The sequence below is a fragment of the Phoxinus phoxinus genome, assembly GCF_949152265.1.
Source record: "Phoxinus phoxinus genome assembly, chromosome: 22".
Lineage (NCBI taxonomy): Eukaryota > Metazoa > Chordata > Actinopteri > Cypriniformes > Leuciscidae > Phoxinus > Phoxinus phoxinus.
In genome coordinates, this window is record NC_136897.1 from 1,646,239 (window position 1) to 1,670,038 (window position 23,800).

General features: G+C 38.4%; 1 protein-coding gene across 11 annotated transcripts in view; it reads right to left on the reverse strand.

The window, feature by feature from the left end:
- atp2b2 (ATPase plasma membrane Ca2+ transporting 2) overlaps positions 1 to 23,800 on the reverse strand; it is a 207,139-nt gene that overhangs the window by 10,937 nt on the left and 172,402 nt on the right. For all 11 annotated transcript variants that reach the window (XM_079597526.1, XM_079597530.1, XM_079597536.1 and 8 more), the window contains 8 exons: positions 22,693 to 22,927; positions 17,472 to 17,651; positions 14,260 to 14,347; positions 11,577 to 11,683; positions 9,946 to 10,137; positions 3,106 to 3,319; positions 1,153 to 1,364; positions 792 to 899 (listed from right to left, as the gene is read on the reverse strand). In XM_079597526.1, coding sequence (XP_079453652.1) covers positions 792 to 899; positions 1,153 to 1,364; positions 3,106 to 3,319; positions 9,946 to 10,137; positions 11,577 to 11,683; positions 14,260 to 14,347; positions 17,472 to 17,651; positions 22,693 to 22,927 — 1,336 coding nt within the window. The remainder of the gene's footprint in view (positions 1 to 791; positions 900 to 1,152; positions 1,365 to 3,105; positions 3,320 to 9,945; positions 10,138 to 11,576; positions 11,684 to 14,259; positions 14,348 to 17,471; positions 17,652 to 22,692; positions 22,928 to 23,800) is intronic.

A 23,800-nucleotide genomic window follows, 5' to 3' on the forward strand; every position in this document is an offset into this window, starting at 1 on the left:
CAAACACCGTTTCACTACGGCACTGCGGCCCCTCATCAGTCAGCAAAGAAGAGGAAAAAAAGAGAAAAAGCACGGACTTACTAATTACGAAACTTTGATGTGGTTGAACAGGTAGCCTACACAGTCACAAATTCCTCTGGAACTCAAACATTACACTTCAAAACAAAGTTTGCGCAGTTGCACAACTATTTACACAAATATATCCTTCTCAGTCGGCTGAGTTATGAATGAAGAGAACAGCATCGAGAGTTGATGTTTCAGCGCGTCCTCTGATTGCAGTGTTGTGACTGAAATAGCGCGCGCGGGAGCACATGCGCAAAACAGTTTTGTAAAATGATATATGATCAAATAAAAATGATTGATATATAATTTTACAAAACTGTTTTGTGCATGTGCTCCCGTGCGCTATTCTGTCTATATTTCTGTCGTGCCCTGGAGGATATGTCTGCTGCATTACTCCAAAACCACTCACTTAATGTATGGATCTCAACCCAGCCATGGCTATGGTTCTCAATTGTTTGACGGGCGTAGTAACAATAACTAAGGGGCGTGGCTTTTGCGAACGGTCAATTGGCGGCATATAAATACAGTTATTCCACATTATAAATGAATACTTGTAACAAACTACAAGTGTTTTTTGTTTGTTAAATAAATAACAAAAACAAGTAGTGTGTCTAGAGTCTGATAGCTTGTGGAAAGCGAAGGAAAAAGCTCATAGATTGTGGAAACACTGGTAAGCGTGCAGCTGTGGTGGTGAAAAGATTTGAATATTGAATATTGAACAGCATTACCTGTCCCCAGACCAGCTCTCCCAGCCCGAGGAAAACACACCACATCCACTTCTCCAGGTCCAGAGGAGAACAGCTGAACGGCTTCCCTCCAAACTGAATAATCACAATCTAAAAACCAAACGTTAGAATGGAAGTGTGTAGAACGGATGAAGTGCTGTGGTGAAGTTTATAACTGTAGGAGAGAGCGGGCACAACCTAACACGTTTTGACTTTCTCGGTTTGTGTAATTAACATTTACAAAGAGAACATTCAGAAATGACATTTTCGTAGCTTAATGGGGAACTTGACATGTTTTGTTAGCTGGAAACAATCAATGGCAATTTGCCTGAAAAACCTATTTGAAGAAAAAAGACTGTGGCACCTGAATGGCGAAAGTGCCGAGGACAATGGAGCAGAAGATGGGATTTCTGAAAATGCCTTCGAACACGTTTCTCTCCCCGTGGATCTTGCGGGCGTTGATCTCGTTGAAGAGCTGCATCATGACGAAGGTGTTGAAGATGATGGTGTAGTGCTCAGATGGAGGAGAATGAAGCGGCGCGTGCCGGCCACTGTCGATGTCAAAGATCTGCTCACCTGGGCACAACACAACACACTATCTAAATATAATCCTATACGCACGTCCTATATGAACGTATGTGCGTTCACACCATGTAGGAATTACTGTAGTTGACCCTTCGCAGGGAGCTTGATTGACAGGTGATCTGACCAATCATACTTCACCATCCGCCATTTTGTCTGACAAAGCAGTCAGGAGAGTTAGTAGATTAACATTGGAGGATTTGATCTTGAGAAGCGGAGTGTGCTGACGTCTCTCTGCGGATAAAACAACATTCCTTCTGATGTTCATTCATGTTTATTTGATGCTATAAATGAACTAGAAGGAAGAGATGATCGGTTCACGAGCGGCTTTAACTGAGGCGACAGCGATCTGACACACACATTAAAGAGCCACAAAACACTATTTATTGTTTACATTTCTTTAAAAATGACCAAATTTGAAAGTTGAGACTTTGTTTAATATGTTTAATATCAAAAGTAACCGAAAAGTAATCTGGTCTGTGTCTGTCAGTGTGTGTTCAGTGTCTCTCTGCTCCGCGATGTGTTTTTCACTGCGTGAGAACATGTGTGTGTGAGAGCGGCGTAGCTTATCAGACATAGCGACAGTAACTAAGGGGGGCGGGTCTTTGCGAACGGTCAATTACGAGATTCTAATTACGATACTTCCTTGTAGAATTCTTAAGAATTAGTTCACTTTGAAATTAAATTGTACTCCCCCCCCAAGCTGTTTCAAACCTGTATGAATTTCTTTCTTGTGCTGAAGTGTTTGTGTGTTTGTGTGTGTGTCTGTGGGGTTTTCGGTGTGTGTGTGTGTGTGCGTGTGTTTGTGCGTGTGTGTGTGTGTGTGTGTGTGCGTGTGTGTGTGTGTGTGTGCGTGTGTGTGTGCGTGCGTGCGTGCGTGTGTGCACGAACACAAAGGATTTGAAAGGAAGATATTTTGAAGAATGTCGGGAACCAAACAGTTGATTAGTCTTAAACCAATTAGTATTTTTTTTCCTACTATGGAAGTCAATGGGGTCCATCAACTGTCTCGTTTTTTGTGTAAAGCAGAAGAAAGAGATTCAATGACTCACTCATAAACACGTCACTTGTTTCATTACTGGATGAATCAGCATTTTTGAACAAATCTCATGAATGAATGATTCAATGACAAATACATTTTTAATTGTCGCCACCTACTGGTGTAACGGTGTTTGATACAATTACGTTATTTGAAGCGTCAAGTTACTTTCAAAAGGTGTTTTGCTCTATTTTGATCCATAGACACAAGTGTTTATATCTGGAATATACAATTTTATCTCAGTACATCGATGATTGTAAAACAGATTTAATGATTAGGGCTGTGAAACTAAAATAAAAATTTGTGTTCACATAATAAATGTGTGTGTATTGTGTATAATTACTTTGTATTTGCAAATACACACGCGTGCATGTATATATTTAAGAAAAATGTGTTATTTATATATAAAATATTTATATATAATATACATTTTATATAAATCTATATACAGTATATGCATGCAAATATTTCTTAAATATATACAAGATTGTGTGTGTATTTATATATATAAAATAATTATACACAGTACACACACATTATTATGTAAACACAAACTTTTATTTTGGATGCGATTAATCGCGATTAATCATTTACAGCCCTATTAATTATACTGTGAATCACGATTGTGGGCGATTGATCGCAATCTTTTACCGATTAATCGTGCAGCTCTACTTCACATCCTATAACGCAACTTACCCGCAAACAGCAGCGTGAAGATGATGGTGAGCTGGTACACACCGTGGCCCAGTATGTTCTTGGTCATGGTACTGGAGATCAGGGGTTTGTTTCGGCCGTAGGGTTTCCTCATCAACAGAGACTCAGTGGGCGGTTCGGTGGCCAAAGCCAGAGATGCGAACGTGTCCATGATCAGGTTTACCCACAACATCTGCACTGCTTTCAGAGGAGAATCCTGGAAGAAGAACATACAAAAACACAACGTGTACAGCAATGAGACATGAACTGAGCTATATGTTATTTTCCAGACAGGGTGAGTTTCCCGTTAGCTAACTATGGTCGCAAGTTCTGTCGTTATCAGCAGTTCAGCGAGTCTGTGTTTCTCGAAACCATCGCTCAAGCGAACATTCGCAAACAGCATCACAGAGTTGTGTGTGTGAGCGACAGATCTCGACCTGTGGTTAGAAGCAGAGTTTCTTGTTTGCATGGCATGTGGACTCCATGGGCCCTATTGTAACGCTCTGAAATGCAAGTATCAAACGCGAAACGCAAGTAACTTTGTGGGCGGATCCCGGCGCTGTTGCTATTATACCGTCGGGATAAACGGTGTGCCTGACGCAAATCTAAAATGTGTGTGTCTGAAGTCGCTTCATTATTCATAGGTGGATTGCTATTATAACGGCGGATTGCTATTATAACGGCGGATTGCTATTATAACGGCGGATTGCTATTATAACGGCGGATCGCTATTATAACGGCGGATCGCTATTATAACGGTGGATCGCTATTATAACGGCGGATTACTATTATAACGGCGGATCGCTATTATAACGGCGGATCGCTATTATAACGGCGGATTGCTATTATAACGGCGGATTGCTATTATAACGGCGGATTGCTATTATAACGGCGGATTGCTATTATAACGGCGGATTGCTATTATAACGGCGGATCGCTATTATAACGGCGGATTGCTATTATAACGGCGGATTGCTATTATAACGGTGGATTGCTATTATAACGGCGGATTGCTATTATAACGGCGGATTGCTATTATAACGGCGGATCGCTATTATAACGGCGGATTGCTATTATAACGGTGGATTGCTATTATAACGGCGGATTGCTATTATAACGGCGGATTGCTATTATAACGGCGGATCGCTATTATAACGGCGTATTGCTATTATAACGGCGGATCGCTATTATAACGGCGGATTGCTATTATAACGGCGGATTGCTATTATAACGGCGGATCGCTATTATAACGGCGGATTGCTATTATAACGGCGGATTGCTATTATAACGGCGGATTGCTATTATAACGGCGGATGATTGCTATTATAACGGCGGATTGCTATTATAACGGCGGATTGCTATTATAACGGCGGATCGCTATTATAACGGCGGATTGCTATTATAACGGCGGATTGCTATTATAACGGCGGATTGCTATTATAACGGCGGATTGCTATTATAACTGCGGATCGCTATTATAACGGCGGATTGCTATTATAACGGCGGATTGCTATTATAACGGCGGATTGCTATTATAACGGCGGATCGCTATTATAACGGCGGATTGCTATTATAACGGCGGATTGCTATTATAACGGCGGATTGCTATTATAACGGCGGATCGCTATTATAACGGCGGATCGCTATTATAACGGCGGATTGCTATTATAACGGCGGATTGCTATTATAACGGCGGATTGCTATTATAACGGCGGATCGCTATTATAACGGCGGATTGCTATTATAACGGCGGATAGCTATTATAACGGCGGATCGCTATTATAACGGCGGATCGCTATTATAACGGCGGATTGCTATTATAACGGCGGATTGCTATTATAACGGCGGATTGCTATTATAACGGCGGATTGCTATTATAACGGCGGATCGCTATTATAACGGCGGATCGCTATTATAACGGCGGATTGCTATTATAACGGCGGATTGCTATTATAACGGCGGATTGCTATTATAACGGCGGATCGCTATTATAACGGCGGATCGCTATTATAACGGCGGATCGCTATTATAACGGCGGATTGCTATTATAACGGCGGATCGCTATTATAACGGCGGATTGCTATTATAACGGCGGATTGCTATTATAACGGCGGATCGCTATTATAACGGCGGATCGCTATTATAACGGCGGATCGCTATTATAACGGTGGATTACTATTATAACGGCGGATTGCTATTATAACGGCGGATTGCTATTATAACGGCGGATCGCTATTATAACGGCGGATTGCTATTATAACGGCGGATCGCTATTATAACGGCGGATTGCTATTATAACGGTGGATTGCTATTATAACGGCGGATTGCTATTATAACAGCGGATTGCTATTATAACGGCGGATCGCTATTATAACGGCGGATTGCTATTATAACGGCGGATCGCTATTATAACAGCGGATTGCTATTATAACGGCGGATTGCTATTATAACGGCGGATTGCTATTATAACTGCGGATCGCTATTATAACGGCGGATTGCTATTATAACGGCGGATCGCTATTATAACGGCGGATTGCTATTATAACGGCGGATCTCTATTATAACGACGGATTGCTATTTAACGGCGGATCGCTATTATAACGGCGGATTGCTATTATAACGGCGGATCGCTATTATAACGGCGGATCGCTATTATAACGGCGGATCGCTATTATAACGGCGGATTGCTATTATAACAGCGGATTGCTATTATAACGGCGGATCGCTATTATAACGGCGGATTGCTATTATAACGGCGGATCGCTATTATAACGGCGGATCGCTATTATAACGGCGGATTGCTATTATAACGGCGGATCGCTATTATAACGGCGGATTGCTATTATAACGGTGGATCGCTATTATAACGGCGGATTGCTATTATAACGGCGGATTGCTATTATAACGGCGGATCGCTATTATAACGGCGGATTGCTATTATAACGGCGGATCGCTATTATAACGGCGGATTGCTATTATAACAGCGGATTGCTATTATAACGGCGGATTGCTATTATAACGGCGGATCGCTATTATAACGGCGGATTGCTATTATAACGGCGGATCGCTATTATAACGGCGGATTGCTATTATAACGGCGGATCGCTATTATAACGGCGGATTGCTATTATAACGGCGGATCGCTATTATAACGGCGGATTGCTATTATAACAGCGGATTGCTATTATAACGGCGGATCGCTATTATAACGGCGGATTGCTATTATAACGGCGGATCGCTATTATAACGGCGGATTGCTATTATAACGGTGGATCGCTATTATAACGGCGGATTGCTATTATAACGGCGGATTGCTATTATAACGGCGGATCTCTATTATAACGACGGATTGCTATTTAACGGCGGATTGCTATTATAACGGCGGATTGCTATTATAACGGCGGATCGCTATTATAACGGCGGATTGCTATTATAACGGCGGATCGCTATTATAACGGCGGATTGCTATTATAACAGCGGATTGCTATTATAACGGCGGATCGCTATTATAACGGCGGATTGCTATTATAACGGCGGATCGCTATTATAACGGCGGATCGCTATTATAACGGTGGATTGCTATTATAACGGCGGATCGCTATTATAACGGCGGATTGCTATTATAACGGTGGATCGCTATTATAACGGCGGATTGCTATTATAACGGTGGATTGCTATTATAACGGCGGATCGCTATTATAACGGCGGATCGCTATTATAACGGCGGATTGCTATTATAACGGCGGATTGCTATTATAACGGTGGATTGCTATTATAACGGCGGATCGCTATTATAATGGCGGATTGCTATTATAACGGTGGATTGCTATTATAACGGCGGATTGCTATTATAATGGCGGATTGCTATTATAACGGCGGGTTTGCCGGCGCACGCCAGGAGCGGTTCACAGCCGAGGAGACCGGCGTTCTCGTCAGGGCCGTAAAACACAGAGAAGTGACATTGGGGATGATGGAGAAACACACACATTAGCTTCGGTTAAACAGGCGTATAATAATTTGGGTAAATGTGTAATCTAGATTTATGCCTATTTGTCCACATCTTCACGGACACAACAATGATTTCCCTCGTGTGGTAATATTTTTCCTTGTAATAATGTATGATTTGCAAAAATGAAAACTGCTGTTTAGATTAAAGAATCAAAGTGTGTGTGTTGTTCACACGCTACATAATGACCAAGCAATGTAATTTACATCTTTTAGTTTGAGAGATTCAAAGCATCGTTTCTGAAGAGTGTGCATGTGTGAACGAGCTCTAGTGTAAGAACGAGTCTATGATTGAATCTGGAAATATAGCTAAATAAATGAGAAATAGTCGTCAGATGTCATGTCTAATTTATAGCGAAACATCTAGCATTAATGCGATCTCAAACAGATTCATTAAAATGTTAAACGACCAATTTGTGACAATACGGTTTCGGGGAACAGTCGTGACTAGCTAGATGATTTCTCCAACGATGCATCGTACTATGATAGTCATAAATGTGTATGATAATATTGGTAAAAAGATCTTCCTCGTGATCTCAGTGCACGATTGAGTGTCCTTGTTCATCTAAAGCTCTCTGGACATTAATTTCTCATCAGGGTATCTTCACACAGTCTAGCCTCTTCCTCTTAGAAGTGCTGCATCATTTATTAGGTTAGCGATCCTCTAGGAAATTAAACAATGCTATTTCAGATCATAGGGATGAAGTCTTTGGCCTTGGCCTAGTAATCTAATATGGTTTCTCTGCCAGTGCCCTATGTCTCTCCATAGTCTAATTTGAGATTTCAAAGTAGGTCAGATCTATCGTCTCGTCAAAGGCGTCTCATGTGTGTTAGCAGTGGTTTCAAAGTATGAAGAAATGCACAAATGCTACAATGCTAGCGTGTTGAACGGTTGCCAGTGTGTTACTCTGAGGTTCCATGTAAGATGCTTTGATGGATAATTCATGTCCGTAATACAAATGGAGCCGGATCAGTTATACGACCGTGCAAAAGTTTGAGGTCGGTAAGATCTTTGATGGTTTTGACGGGAGTCTCACCAAGGCTGATTTAACTGATCAAAAATACAGTAAAAACTGTGAAATATTACTATAATTCAAAACTGTTCAAAGCTGATTTCTATGTGAATATCTAGTAAAGTGTAATTTATTCCTGTGATCAAAGCTGAATTCAGCATCATTACTCCAGTCTTCAGTGTCACATGATCCTCCAGAAATCAGTGTAATATGAGGATCTGATGATCAAGAAACATTTATGATTAATATTAGCGTTGAAAACGGCACATATTTTTGTGGAAACTTTGATACATTTAAATGTTCAGGATTCTTTGATGAAATAGAAAAAAAAGAACAGCATTTATTTTAAATGGAAATCTTTTTTTTTAATCAATTTAATGCATGTTTCTTAACCCTTATATTGCCACAACCATTACATATTTATATTTTAATATATTTTAAACTATATACTCTAGTTTACATATTTGGTGACTGATTTTCAAAATAAATGACAGAGGAGCCGTAATTTATCAATTTGCAACAAGAATATGTTCATACTCCTAAGGTGTGTTCAGACCTTTATTTTGAAATAGTGATGAACATGAAAAATCATGAAAGAATGGTAGAAACCTCAGTTTGTTTTCATGCCAAGAGTTCAAAAGATAGCATCCGTTCAATTCTTTTAGAAAAAAAGATCTGAAAATGTTTTAAATATAAAGAAAATAATAATAGATTCAGCATTAGTGTAAATGTAAATGTAAAATGTAGTGATGTGGCAGCGAGCTATAATGCACATACGTGATCTTTTGTGTTTCTTAGAGGTTGAATTCGTTTAAAACTTACAACACTACTTCTGAATAGGATGTCTACTTCATAAATTGTATGAAAATTGTAAAAATAATGGTTCAGACTCAAACCACATATGGAAATGGAGGCACCCTTATATGTGCAGTAATGTCCACTAGTGGAGAAGTGTGGTACTGCGCACAAACTAAATCTCACTGAACGCTCATTTTCTGAGATATCAACCTAACATTTGAAACACAACTTGTTCAGATTTTTGGCTTTAATTTTTTTGCATTTTTAGAGTCCACCAGGTTTTGAAAATATATATTTTATATAAAATATGAATAATTAAATTTGTAACAATATACATTTTCATAAACTCAACTTTTCAGTTTAACTTTCTTAATTTATTTCACTTCTACAAAAATCTGCCAAATGTCTTCTTTAAAACAAGACCAACATCTATATTCCAAAGCATTCTTGAATTACAACCATTTAAGTTCGAAATGTGCATTTTCATGTGTATTAAAAAAAGGGGGTGCCGCTTAAGGAGTTAAAAAAAGAAGAAGAAAGAAATCGTACTGACCAATCTTGACTCAATCTTTTGAAGGGTAATATATGTGCTGAAGTTTAATAGGCTTGTTAGAGCCCAGTTTGAGAAATAATAATAGTGATACTTGCATGGCAAACACAGTCTTTGTCGCCTTTGGCTTTTAAATATTCAACAATATCATTGATCTCCTGCATTGACACCATTATATATTATTATATGAGAACTGAACTGAGCTGGACGATGACGTCACTGTTTTCCCCAGAGCGGCTGTATAGATAAATGAACTAAATTAATAACTCTTTTACAACAGAAATGAACCATCACTCAACTTACTTAAGCTGGACTGAGACGCTATTTTCTTCTAGATCTGCTAGATTTTCCTAATATCATAACTGTAAAGCTGCTTTTAAAAAATCTGCATTGCTTGATAACTAAAGGTGACTTGTCTTGTCAGCTAAAAGCACACTCACTGCGAGCACCAATCGCGTAAACCGATGAGGCACAGACCTGTGTGATACAGGCCCCGGTGAAGGCCACGATCACGGCCACCACGTTCACCGTGAGCTGGAACTGGAGGAACTTGGAGATGCTGTCGTACACGTTACGTCCCCACATCACGGCCTTCACGATGCTGGAGAAGTTGTCATCGGTCAGGATGATGTCGGACGCCTCTTTGGCCACATCTGTGCCGGCGATTCCCTGCCGAGACACAAGCCCTCACATCGGTCAAACCATAAACATTATGCATTACTACTAACATTGCATTTCACAAAACCTGTCAGGAACATTTGCATTTACTGCTTAGACCAGTCTTAAAAAAGTCAGTCATCTATTTTATTTCTAAAGGTAGATCAGTCTATTTAAATAGGAAAGGTAATGCAACTGGCCCAACGTCAAAAGAGAACAATAAGAAATCATATTTTGTTGTTTGCACGTGAAACTTTTAGGGCTGCCATCATTTTATGGATTTAGTGTGTTTCGTTTAATTAAATGTTTATATTAACCCATACGTTAATATATGACATATATGTCCCTATACCGCTAGTGACGCCGTCATATATGCTAAATATAAGTCAATATATTGCTATCACATACATATCTCTACATATATGTTGATATAGGTTTTTAACATATATAAATTTGCCATATTAAATGAGTATATTGACATATATTAATATGAATTATTTATATAAATACTGTATGTTTTGACCATATATGTCACCGATATGTTTAATTATATATGCCAAAATATTTACTATTTAACTATTTATTTCAAGTCTACAGATCAAGTCTACATATCCACATTTCATCTCAATTTCTCTCTCATTTTCGAATCTTATAAAGATTCTAAATCTAAATAAAATGTATTATTTATTATTATTTTACCTCTTCTTGACCAGCTCATAAAAACAAAACAAATACTACACAAATTCTATTTGAAAACTGATAATTATATATGTGACATGTATATAAAAAAACACTATTACACATACATAAAATATATGGGCTGGTTTTATGTGTCAATTGTTCCATTTTCTAATAGGTTTTATATATGTGGATATATTTGATTTATGTGGATATATTTCATATGTGTACACATATATTACATTTCCGTATGGGAAGTCAATTTTATGAATTAAACAGCTCGTAAACATACTTTATCACCAGAAAACCCCATTAAACGTTAAACTATAATGCAATAATTGAGACATTCTCCTTGTAGGACCTTTTTGGCGTAAAGTGTTCTTTAAAACTGAGTCTAGAAGTAAACAGAGAACACCAATGAATCTAAAAGTGTCCCGGTGAAGAGAAAAGATGTGTCTCCACACACTGTTAGTGTTCTGCAAAGACTATAGCCTGAGGCTGTTCTCTCGTAACACACGGCTGACAGTAACACCACGGTAAACCCCACAGAGCCGGTGTCAGGTTGATGAGCAGGAACAGGAATATCTCCACAGGTATGGCAGTGCTGACACGGCTGTTTTTACTCCTCCTCATGTAAGTCAGTTGGAAGCAGGAGTGAAAGCAGAGGCTCACTCTAGGGGGCGCTCTGGGCTCGGTGTGATTGTGAGAATGAGGACAGGCTGTGTGTGAGCAGCTCGTGAAGAACAAGCCTGGTGTGTGTGATGGGTTCTCACCATGGCGAACCCGACGTCTGCCTTCTTCAGAGCCGGCCCGTCGTTCGTTCCGTCACCGGTTACAGCGACGACCTGCCGCTGCTCCACCAGAGTGCTGTCGATGATACCTGACACACACACACACACACACACACACACACACACACACACACACACACACACACACACACACACACACACACACACACACACACACACACACACACACACACACACACACATTACTCCAGCACACTTCTGCATGACCTGACACATGTGATCCTGGATCACAGCACCAGTCTGGAGCCGCACGGGTATATCTGTGGCAATAGCAACTATACAGCGTATGCGTCAAAATTATCCATTTTTCTTTTATGCCAAAAATCATGAGGATATTAAGATCATGTTCATGAAGATATTTAGTGAATGTCCTACCGTAAATATATAAAACATGTATTTTTGTGAGTGAATGCAGCACAATCGTGAACATAAATGCACAACTTTAAAGGAGATTTTCTCAATGTTTAGATTGTTTTGCTCCTCAGATTCCAGATTTTCAATAGTTGTATCTCGACCAAATATTGTCCTATCCTAACACACCACACATCAATGGAGAGATTATTTATTCAGCTTGTATGTGATGTATATATCTCCATTTTGGTTTTGTTATCAATTTGATCAGCATTGCTTATATGACTAGTGCCTTGTGCGATATCAAGCTAAATTAATGGTAACATTTTACAATAAGTTTCATTAGTTAACATTAGTTAAAATCAACTAAAAATGAACAATACTTCTTCAGCATTTATTAATATAGCTAATATTAATTTCAACATTTACTAATACATTATTTAAATCAAAGGTTGTATTTGTCAATATTAGTTAATGCACTGTGAACTAACATGAACACACAATTGAACAGCTGTATTTTTATTAACTAACATTAACAAAGATTAATAAATACAGTAACAAATGTATTGCTCATTGTTAGTTCAATATCCTATAATATGCATGCTAATAAGCGACTATAGTTAATAGTGAGAATTGAACCCTAAACTAAAGTGTTACCAAAATATAAAGTATTCATCATATTTGACATATAATATATTTAAGTTTAAATGTATATATTCAAGCTTGCAAATGACTTGTGTTCAGTGCACTTCATCAACGCATCCTTGCCGAATAAAAATATACATTTCTTTAAAACAGAATCAACATCAGCTGTGGCTAACCGCTGCTCATTTACTGGAATAAACGACATTAACACTTATAATGAACAGCCGTGTGTTGCCCGCACTAAAGCAAGCGATGTGAACATCAGGGACAATCAGGAGATTACGTCTAGAAATGAAATCCACCAGTGATGTAATTACAGCACAACATTTACTCACAGTGTGTTAATTATCCTGTGACTCCAGCCTTGACGATCAGTGTTACGCAACATCCCAGATCCACACGCTGTACTAACACACTGCGGCTGTACATGCCAATGCTCATGAACTCAAGTGGATTATTCAGCTACAAATGTCACTTCTTGTTCATCAGAACCATTTTGTAATGATGACATGAGCATAATACGCTTCATTAAAGTGGTTATAACGTTTATGAGAGCAACATAGAAGACATGAGTTGTTTTTGTGTGATCTTCAAGTTTCTCCTCTTCACAACTTTCAAAGAAGAATGTGGAGAACCAGGGTCTGTCGGCCAGCCTGATCTCACCAATGCGTCTCTACAGCATGCATTGTATTTATCGTGCAATTTATACGCTTTTTTTTTTTTTACATGCATATGATACGCAGTTTTTGCATGCATGGTAATACACACTTTATGGCAATACGCACTTTATGGCAATACGCACTTTATGGCAATACGCACTTTATGGCAATACGCACGTACCCCACACCACTAATCCTACCCACGGGGTTTACAGTGCGTTTACAGTATTTTACTGGTTTTGTATATCCTTCTGAATATCTGATTGGATATCTGTCAGCTGGTAAATTTTACTACACAATTAGATAATACCAGTTTAGCTCAACCAGTGACCAAGCAATGCTTCATTGTGTTCAGTGTGTGTGTAAAAAGAGCATTAGCAATTAAAGACAAAATAAAAGCAATTATGTATTTTTTAATTATATTGATGGTGTACTGTGTGTGGTTGAATATATGCTGCTCTTTGTGTCATTTAATTGCCCCTTGGGGATTAATAAAGTGATTTAAATTGAATTGAATTGAATTAAATTGAATTGAAAACACTTCAGCAAAACATGATCAGCTCAGAGTGTCCCAATCATTTCTGGGCCCAAAGTTGTATGAATGTTACTGTATTAAGAATATTTGGGTATAATATGTCACATTTACTTTATTTTGCTCTCCTCACTTACATAAATGAACTATAGTGTCCTGCACACACTAGTGAAAAAATAAATAAATATATATATATTTAATATTGTAGGTGTCTGAATGCATTTTTTTTTTACCGTATCAACTGATTTGATAACTGAATTCTTGTCCTATTTTATTACATTTTCTAAACTATAGTGAATAAACTGTGATAATGTGAGAGATGTTGAAGGACTCTGAATAAATGTTGGTTTGACTGCGCATGTAAAAACTCATTTCCGTGTATAAATTGCATGATAAAGACAAAGCGTGCTATATGAATGGGACTGTCCGGTGCTCGATTGCACTATCACTCACTCACCTTTGACCAGTGTGTGTTTGTCCGTCGGTGAGGATCTGGCGAGCACTCGCAGTTTCGGCCAGACTTTATCAATGCGCTCCTGCTCGACCTGTGAGAGATAGAAACCCAGATCTGAGACCGGCATCCATCACGAGACACCCGGCTAACGGGATACGTAAAACCACCAGTATAATAACTTGGCATTTCTTGTTGTAATGATGTTAAACATTCATCAGAGAAGTCAATGCATCATATACAGTGCTGTGCATAAGTGAACACACACATGCTAAAGTTGACTAAACAGAGGAATATAAAATCCTCTTTTGGAAATTGATCTTAATGCCTTAATTAAAAAAATGAGGAAAACTCCAACCTTTAAGAACACCAATCTTCTTTGTAAATGAATAATGTATGGTAAATAAATAAATGTTCTTCTTAAAACACTAGTGCATAAGTCAGGACACCCCTGTGTTAAATCCCCATAGAGACAGCAGATTTATATTTTTAAAGGCCAGTTATTTGATGGATCGGGGATACTATGATCCTGATAAAGTTCTCTTGGCCTCTGGAGTTAAAATATCCGCACATCATCACACACACTTCACCATATAAGATCATCTCTCAATGCAAATCAACCCAGCTTTTAGGCGAACTGAAATAAACCCATGCCGAACTCTAGGTATGGTGAAGTGTGTGTGAGGATGTGCGGCTATTTTAATTCCAAAATGAATGCCTTTTTTTATTTTTATTAAAGGCATTAAGATCAATTTCCAAAAGATGATTTTTTTATTCCTCTTTTTAGTCAACTTTAGCATGAGTATGTTCATTATGCACTGTAACTTGACACATGGCATTTCTTGTTGTAATGCGGTTAAACATTCATCAGAGAGCCACTGCATTTGCATACAGTAAACGATTTGAAGCTGTATTAAATCCCACGGCGTCTATCATTCACGTGTGTCTTGTTTGTAGGAATAGCCACCTATCAAATGTGTTCAATAACTGTCCACATCAATAACAGTGCATTACTTGCAGAGAGTACAAATGCGACTAATGTAATCACAGCGTAATAAAAAAGCCCCATAAATGATCCGAGTTCTGGAACAGCATCAGGGCCATTGCTCCGGCTTCAATATACATGAAGCATTTGAGCAGTGATGTTGATTCGCACAGACTCGCTCTTTGCTGTTTTTCAAAGCAAAAAGCGTGTCTACAGTAATGCACGTATGAGGCCAGAGTTGCTAAGGCTTTAAACGCAGAAATATGAAGCTTCCTGGCGTACCGTGATTCCTATAAGGTGCATAAGCACTGATTTACACATGCATGGAAGACATGTTACTTTCCATAAAAAGTAACTAAGTAATGCAGTTAATTAGTTACATTTTGGGGTAATGCAATATTATAATGCATTACTTTTGAAAGTAACTTTCCAGGCCACAAATAAATTTCCTAAATACCTTCATTTTGTCCCTAAAGTTTATTTTGAGGTTGAAATTAGATTTTGATTTCAAATGTGACTATGCTGTATCTCTACTACTGTATCTCTTACTGTTGCCGTTTACACATGATCACCATCATTGTGATTTGTAATTAAAATGATTTAGGACCTTCTAGAGCTGCACGAATAATTGTTAAAATATCACAATCTCGATTCAAACACCCACACAATCTCATTCCTAAATGACAGTGATTCGGCTTTATGTCTATTAAAATTTGACATGTACAATCACAGTGAACATTCAGATCAGAACTTAAGAGATTCATTCAAAAGCTCTAATTCATCCAGTAATGAAGTGAAGTCGTTATGAGTGAGTCATTGAATCATTCATTCAAGAGATTCGTTCAAAAGCTCTGATTCATCCAGTAATGAAGTGAAGTCGTTATGAGTGAGTCATTGAATCATTCATTTAAACCAATTTTTTAATAATTTATTCAGATTCATTAAAGTGGAAATGTAAATTTCATCAGCAACAAATACATATGTTGCGATTCATCCACTCACTCGGGGTTTCCTTCGTAATGTAGTTGGGTATGCAGGTGCGAGTGGCTTTATCTAAATGATATGCAAACGACTCACATGTGATGTGACGATCTTTCTCTTCTAGAAAAACACGGGGAAAATATGAATGACTCATCCTGCACTACACAGATCTTAAGCCGCGTTTCCACCGAAATTAACCGGAACTTTTTTCCCAGGAACTTTTTTTGCCCCAGACCGGTTGCTTTCTGCGTTTACACCGCGGTCTAAAGCATCGGGAAGATTATAAACTGCGCGCGACTGCTCCTTCCAGTCTAGACGGACAGTTATCAGTTTTGAGCGCCACATTTATAATAAGTATGGAGGAGATTCAAACTGTGTTGAGGTTGTTTGTGATGTGTTGGTTTACTAACGAGGAAATTAACAAAGCGGCAGAAAAGAGACGAGCACTGATACTAAAGCGTGTTCAGAAAGCTCGTAATGCTATAAAATTAGACGATGCGGACATTGACCGTGAGACGGCTGGGGCGAACGCGCAGAACATTTCCTGTTACACAAATGCGCTTAATAAAGCCTGAAGCTCGTCGTTGGTCCAGCTGTGTTATATTTTATTTTATTAAACTCCATATTTGCAGACAGACTCTCACTGCATGAAGCCACGAACCGCAATAGATTTTTTAAAAATGCCGGTTAAAATAGAATGCTGCGTGGAGTCATCCAATCAAAATGCGGCGTGAACACAACCAATCAGCATGTCAGCACACAAGTCCCGCCCCCAAAAGTTCCTGAACTTTGAAAAAGTATTACCTCGCCAGCAGGGACTTTCGGAGGGGGAAATGTTTACCCCGAACTTCATTTAGACCCTGATTCCTGCGGTGGAAACACACCGAGCACCAGCCCACAGTTCCCAGTCCTGGGGAAAGTTCCCGCGGTGGAAACGCGGCTATAGTCTCCGAATGTGAATCTCTCTGCCACCATTGACTCCAGGTGTAGAGAATCGTATAGTTAACTTACTTTAAGTTTGTTTGTTTTGTAATAGGGGACCAGTCAGTCTTATGTTCTGTGGTGTTGGATGTTCTGCCACAAACGCTGTCCACAGAGCTCGATTGGTTATGTGTGATGTGTTGTCTGATGTGTGATGTGTTGTCTGATGTGTGATGTGTAGTCTGATGTGTGATGTGTAGTCTGATGTGTGATGTGTAGTCTGATGTGTGATGTGTTGTCTGATGTGTGATGTGTAGTCTGATGTGAGTACCTCTCCCTTCTCATTCCTGATCCTCCTGTTGAACTCTTTCCCGTCGATGCACAGGAAGTCTTCTCCCGGCTGGATGATCCCACACTTGATAGCGATCGCTCGTGCCGTGTTGATGTTGTCTCCAGTCACCATACGCACAGTGATTCCCGCACGCTGGCACTTCAGGATGGCGTCGGGCACCTGCGGGCACAAGTGTGATCAGCGGGCATTAAGGCTATGTTTACACGGAAACAATCTGAAGAGAAAACGCAAAAGTGGCGTTGCGTTATCACTTTTTATTCTGCGTTTAGACGAGCGTTATGGGGGGGAATCTGCGTGCATATGGTGACGCAAAAGTGTGTGAGATTGGATGTAGTGTGCACTCCAGGCGGCTAGGTGGCGATGTAAAGCACTGCCACACAACAACATCAAATCCGCGCGCCTGCGTACAACCTTCCTTCAACTTCTCTCCCTAGAAGACTTTTGCGTTTTTACCCTTTAGACGGGAACGCGACGGTGGAGCGTTTTTAATATTTCCACTCTGGAGGATGGTTTCACTTTTTTGCGTTTTTAAGCCCCAAAAACGCCGTCGCCGTGTAAACGAAAGGCACATCCGATAAAATATTTTTACGTTCTCACCCGCGAGCGTTCTCGTGTAAACAGGGCCTAACTCGCTCCAGAGGAAAGGTTAAACCGCAAGACCACATGAGAACACCACCACAAACACAGAGGCTTCAGTCGGCTCCCCGACTCCTCTACTGGCACCACTGAAACCAGTGAGCGCTCATTACGGGGAGTTCAGAGAGCACTAATTATGCAGTGCTGGATTTCTCATGCAACAAACAACAAAATTATTCATCTGAAGGATTAAAGGGGCTGTTGAGTATGATTTTACTTTTCTAACTGTAGTTAGTGTGTAATGTTGTGTTTTCTAGCTGTAGTTAGTGTGTAATGTTGTGTTTTCTAGCTGTAGTTAGTGTGTAATGTTGTATTTTCTAACTGTAGTTAGTGTGTAATGTTGTGTTGTCTAACTGTAGTTAGTGTGTAATGTTGTGTTTTCTAACTGTAGTTAGTGTGTAATGTTGTGTTTTCTAGCTGTAGTTAGTGTGTAATGTTGTGTTTTCTAGCTGTAGTTAGTGTGTAATGTTGTGTTTTCTAACTGTAGTTAGTGTGTAATGTTGTGTTTTCTAACTGTAGTTAGTGTGTAATGTTGTTTTCTAACTGTAGTTAGTGTGTAATGTTGTGTTTTCTAACTGTAGTTAGTGTGTAATGTTGTGTTTTCTAACTGTAGTTAGTGTGTAATGTTGTGTTTTCTAACTGTAGTTAGTGTAATGTTGTGTTTTCTAACTGTAGTTAGTGTGTAATGTTGCTGTTTTCTAACTGTAGTTAGTGTGTAATGTTGTGTTTTCTAACTGTAGTTAGTGTGTAATGTTGTGTTTTCTAGCTGTAGTTAGTGTGTAATGTTGTGTTTTCTAACTGTAGTTAGTGTGTAATGTTGTGTTTTCTAACTGTAGTTAGTGTGTAATGTTGTGTTTTCTAACTGTAGTTAGTGTGTAATGTTGTGTTTTCTAGCTGTAGTTAGTGTGTAATGTTGTGTTTTCTAACTGTAGTTAGTGTGTAATGTTGTGTTTTCTAGCTGTAGTTAGTGTGTAATGTTGTGTTTTCTAACTGTAGTTAGTGTGTAATGTTGTGTTTTCTAACTGTAGTTAGTGTGTAATGTTGTGTTTTCTAGCTGTAGTTAGTGTGTAATGTTGTGTTTTCTAACTGTAGTTAGTGTGTAATGTTGTGTTTTCCAACTGTAGTTAGTGTGTAATGTTGTGTTTTCTAACTGTAGTTAGTGTGTAATGTTGTGTTTTCTAACTGTAGTTAGTGTGTAATGTTGTGTTTTCTAACTGTAGTTAGTGTGTAATGTTGTGTTTTCTAACTGTAGTTAGTGTGTAATGTTGTGTTTTCTAACTGTAGTTAGTGTGTAATGTTGTGTTTTCTAACTGTAGTTAGTGTGTAATGTTGTGTTTTCTAACTGTAGTTAGTGTGTAGTGTTGTGTTTTCTAACTGTAGTTAGTGTGTAATGTTGTGTTTTCTAACTGTAGTTAGTGTGTAATGTTGCTGTTTTCTAACTGTAGTTAGTGTGTAATGTTGTGTTTTCTAACTGTAGTTAGTGTGTAATGTTGTGTTTTCTAACTGTAGTTAGTGTGTAATGTTGTGTTTTCTAACTGTAGTTAGTGTGTAATGTTGTGTTTGGTCATAAACAACATCTGCAAAGTTACAACGCTCAAAGTTCAAAGCAAAGGGAGATATTTGCTTTTAAAGAAAAGGACTACAACAAACGGCTGGTAGGAACTACACGACATTCCTCCCGGGTTAGTGACATCACCAACCCTAAAATGTACATAAGCCCCGCCCCCGGGACACGATTTATAGATTATCAAGACAGAATATGCTAATCAATGACTAGAAGATAACTACACATAAGCTGCATAAATTAATCAACTAACCATTCAGAAATGTTGTCTACACCCGGTTTGAACATAAAAGAAAATTTGAAATTTTCAGTGCATATGTGTGTGTGAGGTAATCAAAGCTGCTAAGGTCAAGAAGCACTCTTGAAGCTCCGCCCACCTGTGCCGGGAGCAGCAGCTCATTTGCATTTAAAGGGACAGACACAAAAACGGTGTGTTTTTGCTCAGCCTCAAAAAGTGACACTTTAACATGCTATATAAAAATATTTGTGGGGTATTTTGAGCTAAAACACACACACACTCTGGGGACATCAGAGACTTATTTTACATCTTGTGAAAAGGGCATTATACCACCGCTTTAAATGCCTAAAACCAGCCCACAGACCAGCTCAGACCAGCAAACTCTACAAGCTGGTCTTAGGAAGCTTTTTTTCCAGTATGATTTTGTGATCATCTTGATTCAGATTTATGTTGAATCAAGCGATGTGAGTTATTTAGACAGTGGGATTCTAAAATATTTGGAAGTCAAATGTGCAATTTGCATATATTGCACACACACGGTTATTATCGTTAACTAAAACTTTTTTTGTTCTGTAAATTGCTATTAGGCTGAAACAAAATAAAATGTAAATAATAGTTGAAAAACGTTGCTAGATGTTGGTCTAGACACTGAAGCGATAGATGATATCTGATTGACTAGACGTTGAAGTATTTCTGAGAAACGTGAAGACGAACTCATCAGGACAAGAGGAAGAGCCTCATCAATAAAACACCACGGCAGAGGAAGGTGACGTGTAACTGTAACTTTAGACATTTAACATTAATGGATTTGTTTACAGGTCCTTAGGTTTCGGCTGTTTATCAGGGAAAGGAATGGCTCACGTGTCCCGTCGGGTAACAGAACGCCATCGCCCAGTGCTATTACACAGACTCAATATTCAATGTTAATTCAAATTCAAAGCAGGACAACACAAGGGTTGACTTTGCAGTCAGAGCTTCATCACTGTTCCTTCATTCACGCTGTTATTCTGTAAGAAGCCTTCAACAAACTGCCGGTTACTGAGCGTGGCTCTCCAGATGGAGAGCGAGAAGAAACAGCGGGATGAAAAGAAGAGGTTAAATAATGTATCAGTATAGACGCGTCTTCAGTCCCCGTGTGTGAAGATGAACCATCATCTGAGGACCGGGCCACTTTTTCACAATATCATCTGACGCAACATTCCCAACCGATTCCCAAAGTTTTCCTGCAGTCTCAAACCACACGCAGACACTGTTTCTGCAAGAAAACGCTATTTAAACGCTAAACTTGCTGTTGTCTCATTGATAGTTACTGTACTCTAAACACAAACTTTCAACCCATGTTTGGGTCAAATATCGACCAACCCAACCGTTGGGTTGTTTTTGTCCATATTTGACTCAACCATTGGTTGAAACAACCCAGTATTTTTTAGTGTAAGACATTTTTAGCAAGTAAAATACTTTTAGTATAATTGTACAACCGTCCATCTTCAGCTTGAGCTTCACGAGTCTATTTTCTGTGAAATCTACTGATTTTTATAAAGTAAATGTAAGAATGACTTCGATATTCTTAGTACACTAAAAAATGCTGGGCTGTTTCAACCCAATTTTGGGTCAAATATAGACAAACCCAGCCATTGGGTTACATTTTTTAATTACATTTTTAACCCAACGTTTGGGTTTGTCCATATTTGACCCAAAATTGGGTTGAAACAACCCATCATATTTTAGAGTGTAATATTTTAAGATGAACACTTACTGGACTGAAGCGACTTTGGTTTACTTGATTATACAGAAATCCTTTTTTTTTTTTTTTACCATGAGTCTTAAATATGATCCATCAGGATTTTGAGGAAGGTTTATTTGTTCATCTCTAAATCATCATTGTATTGCATTGCATTATTACACTCTAAAAAATGCTGGGTTGTTTTAACCCAATTTTGGGTCAAATATGGACAAACCCAAATTTGGATCAAAAATGCAATTGAAAAATGTAACCCAATGGCTGGGTTTGTCCATAGTTGACCCAAAATTGGGTTAAAACAACTCAGCATTTTTTTAGAGTTATATGTTTAAAACTACAGAGCTTTGATCATAAAACTAAGCATTTAAATATCATCTTACTACAACAAATTATTGGAAGATATTGGGTGACGATTGATATTTATATGAATTTTGTGCAACTATTCTGATCTCATTGATTTACATTACAAACTATGAGAATTTAATCTCACTTTTTTTCCGTATTAATATCAGAATCTGAATAAATTTGAGCAGTTTTTCCTCCATATTCTCACTACACTCTAAAAAATGCTGGGTTGTTTCAACACAATTTTGGGTCAAATATGGACAAACCCAGCCGTTGGGTTAAATTTTTTAATTGAATTTTTAACCCAACATTTGGGTTTGTCCATATTTGACCCAAAATTGTGTTGAAACAACCCAGCATTTTTTAGAGTGTATATCATACTATATGAGGTATAAAAACCTGATGTATAAAATATGATATGATGATTTCACTAAAGGTTCAATAAAAGTCAATTTAAAAAAACACATTTTCAGACTACTATTTCATATCACAGGTTTCCAGGGTTAAGATGGTGTGTATTAAGACTAGACAATTTTGAAAATATATAGCTTTTCACATTTTTAGCAAAATCAGTAAATGCTGAGGCGGAGGTCACATTACAGGCGTTCTCATGCATAAAATGCAAAATATTTCAAACAAAAACCATGACATGATGAAATATGAAGAAAGTTGGTACCTCGGGCCTGACAGGGTCCTCGATTCCAACCACACATATTGCGGTCAGGTCGGTCAAAATGTTGTTCTCGTCCTCCCAGTTGGGCTCGGGGTCTCCGGAGAAGTCTCGATAGGCCACACAGATGGTTCTGAGTCCGTTACACGCCATGGGCTCGATGATTTTCTTCACCATCTCGTCCCTGTCCCTCGGCCTGAACACGCGGGTTTCTCCAACCTCGTTCAGAATAAGAGCACACCTGGACCAAACACACCGGAGACACGCGTGAAGCGAGCGTCATGTGTCCATACACACTTTCCAAACGTTGGGTTAGTTTTATATTTGACTCAACCATGGGCTGAGACAACCCAGCAATTTTTAAGTGTAATTTTAGTATAATTGTACAACCGTCCATCTTCAGCTCGTGCTTCACGAGTCTATTTTCTGTGAAATCTACTGATTTTTATAAAGTAAATGTAAGAATAACTTCAATATTGTTAGTAATATTTCCAGAAGAACAGCACTGCACTGACGCGACTTTGGTTTACTTGATTATACAGAAATATATATCGATTTTTTTAAATCATGAGTATCAAATATGATCCATCAGGCTTTTGAGGAAGGTATATTTGTTCATCTCTAAATCATCACATATTGTATTGCATTATTATATGTTTAAAACTACAGGGCTTTGATCATAAAACTATAAGCATTTAAATATCATCTTACTAAAACATACAGGTGAACTCAAAAAAATTGAATATGGTGCAAAAGTTCATTTATTTCAGTAATTCACCTTAAAAGGTGAAACTAATATATAGACTCATTATTATTGATATTGATATAGCCTTTATTTGTTATAATTTTGATGATTATGGCTTACAGCTTATGGATACCTTTTCACAATATTCTAATTTTGAATTTGGGGTTTTCATAAGCTGTAAGCCATAATCATCAAAATTATAACAAATAAAGGCTTGAAATATCTCACTTTGCATGTAATGAGTCTATATAATATATTAGTTTCACCTTTTAAGTTGAATTACTGAAATAAATGAACTTTTGCACCATATTCTAATTTTTTTAGTTCATCCGTATTATAGGCAGATATTGTGTGACGACTGTTTTTCAT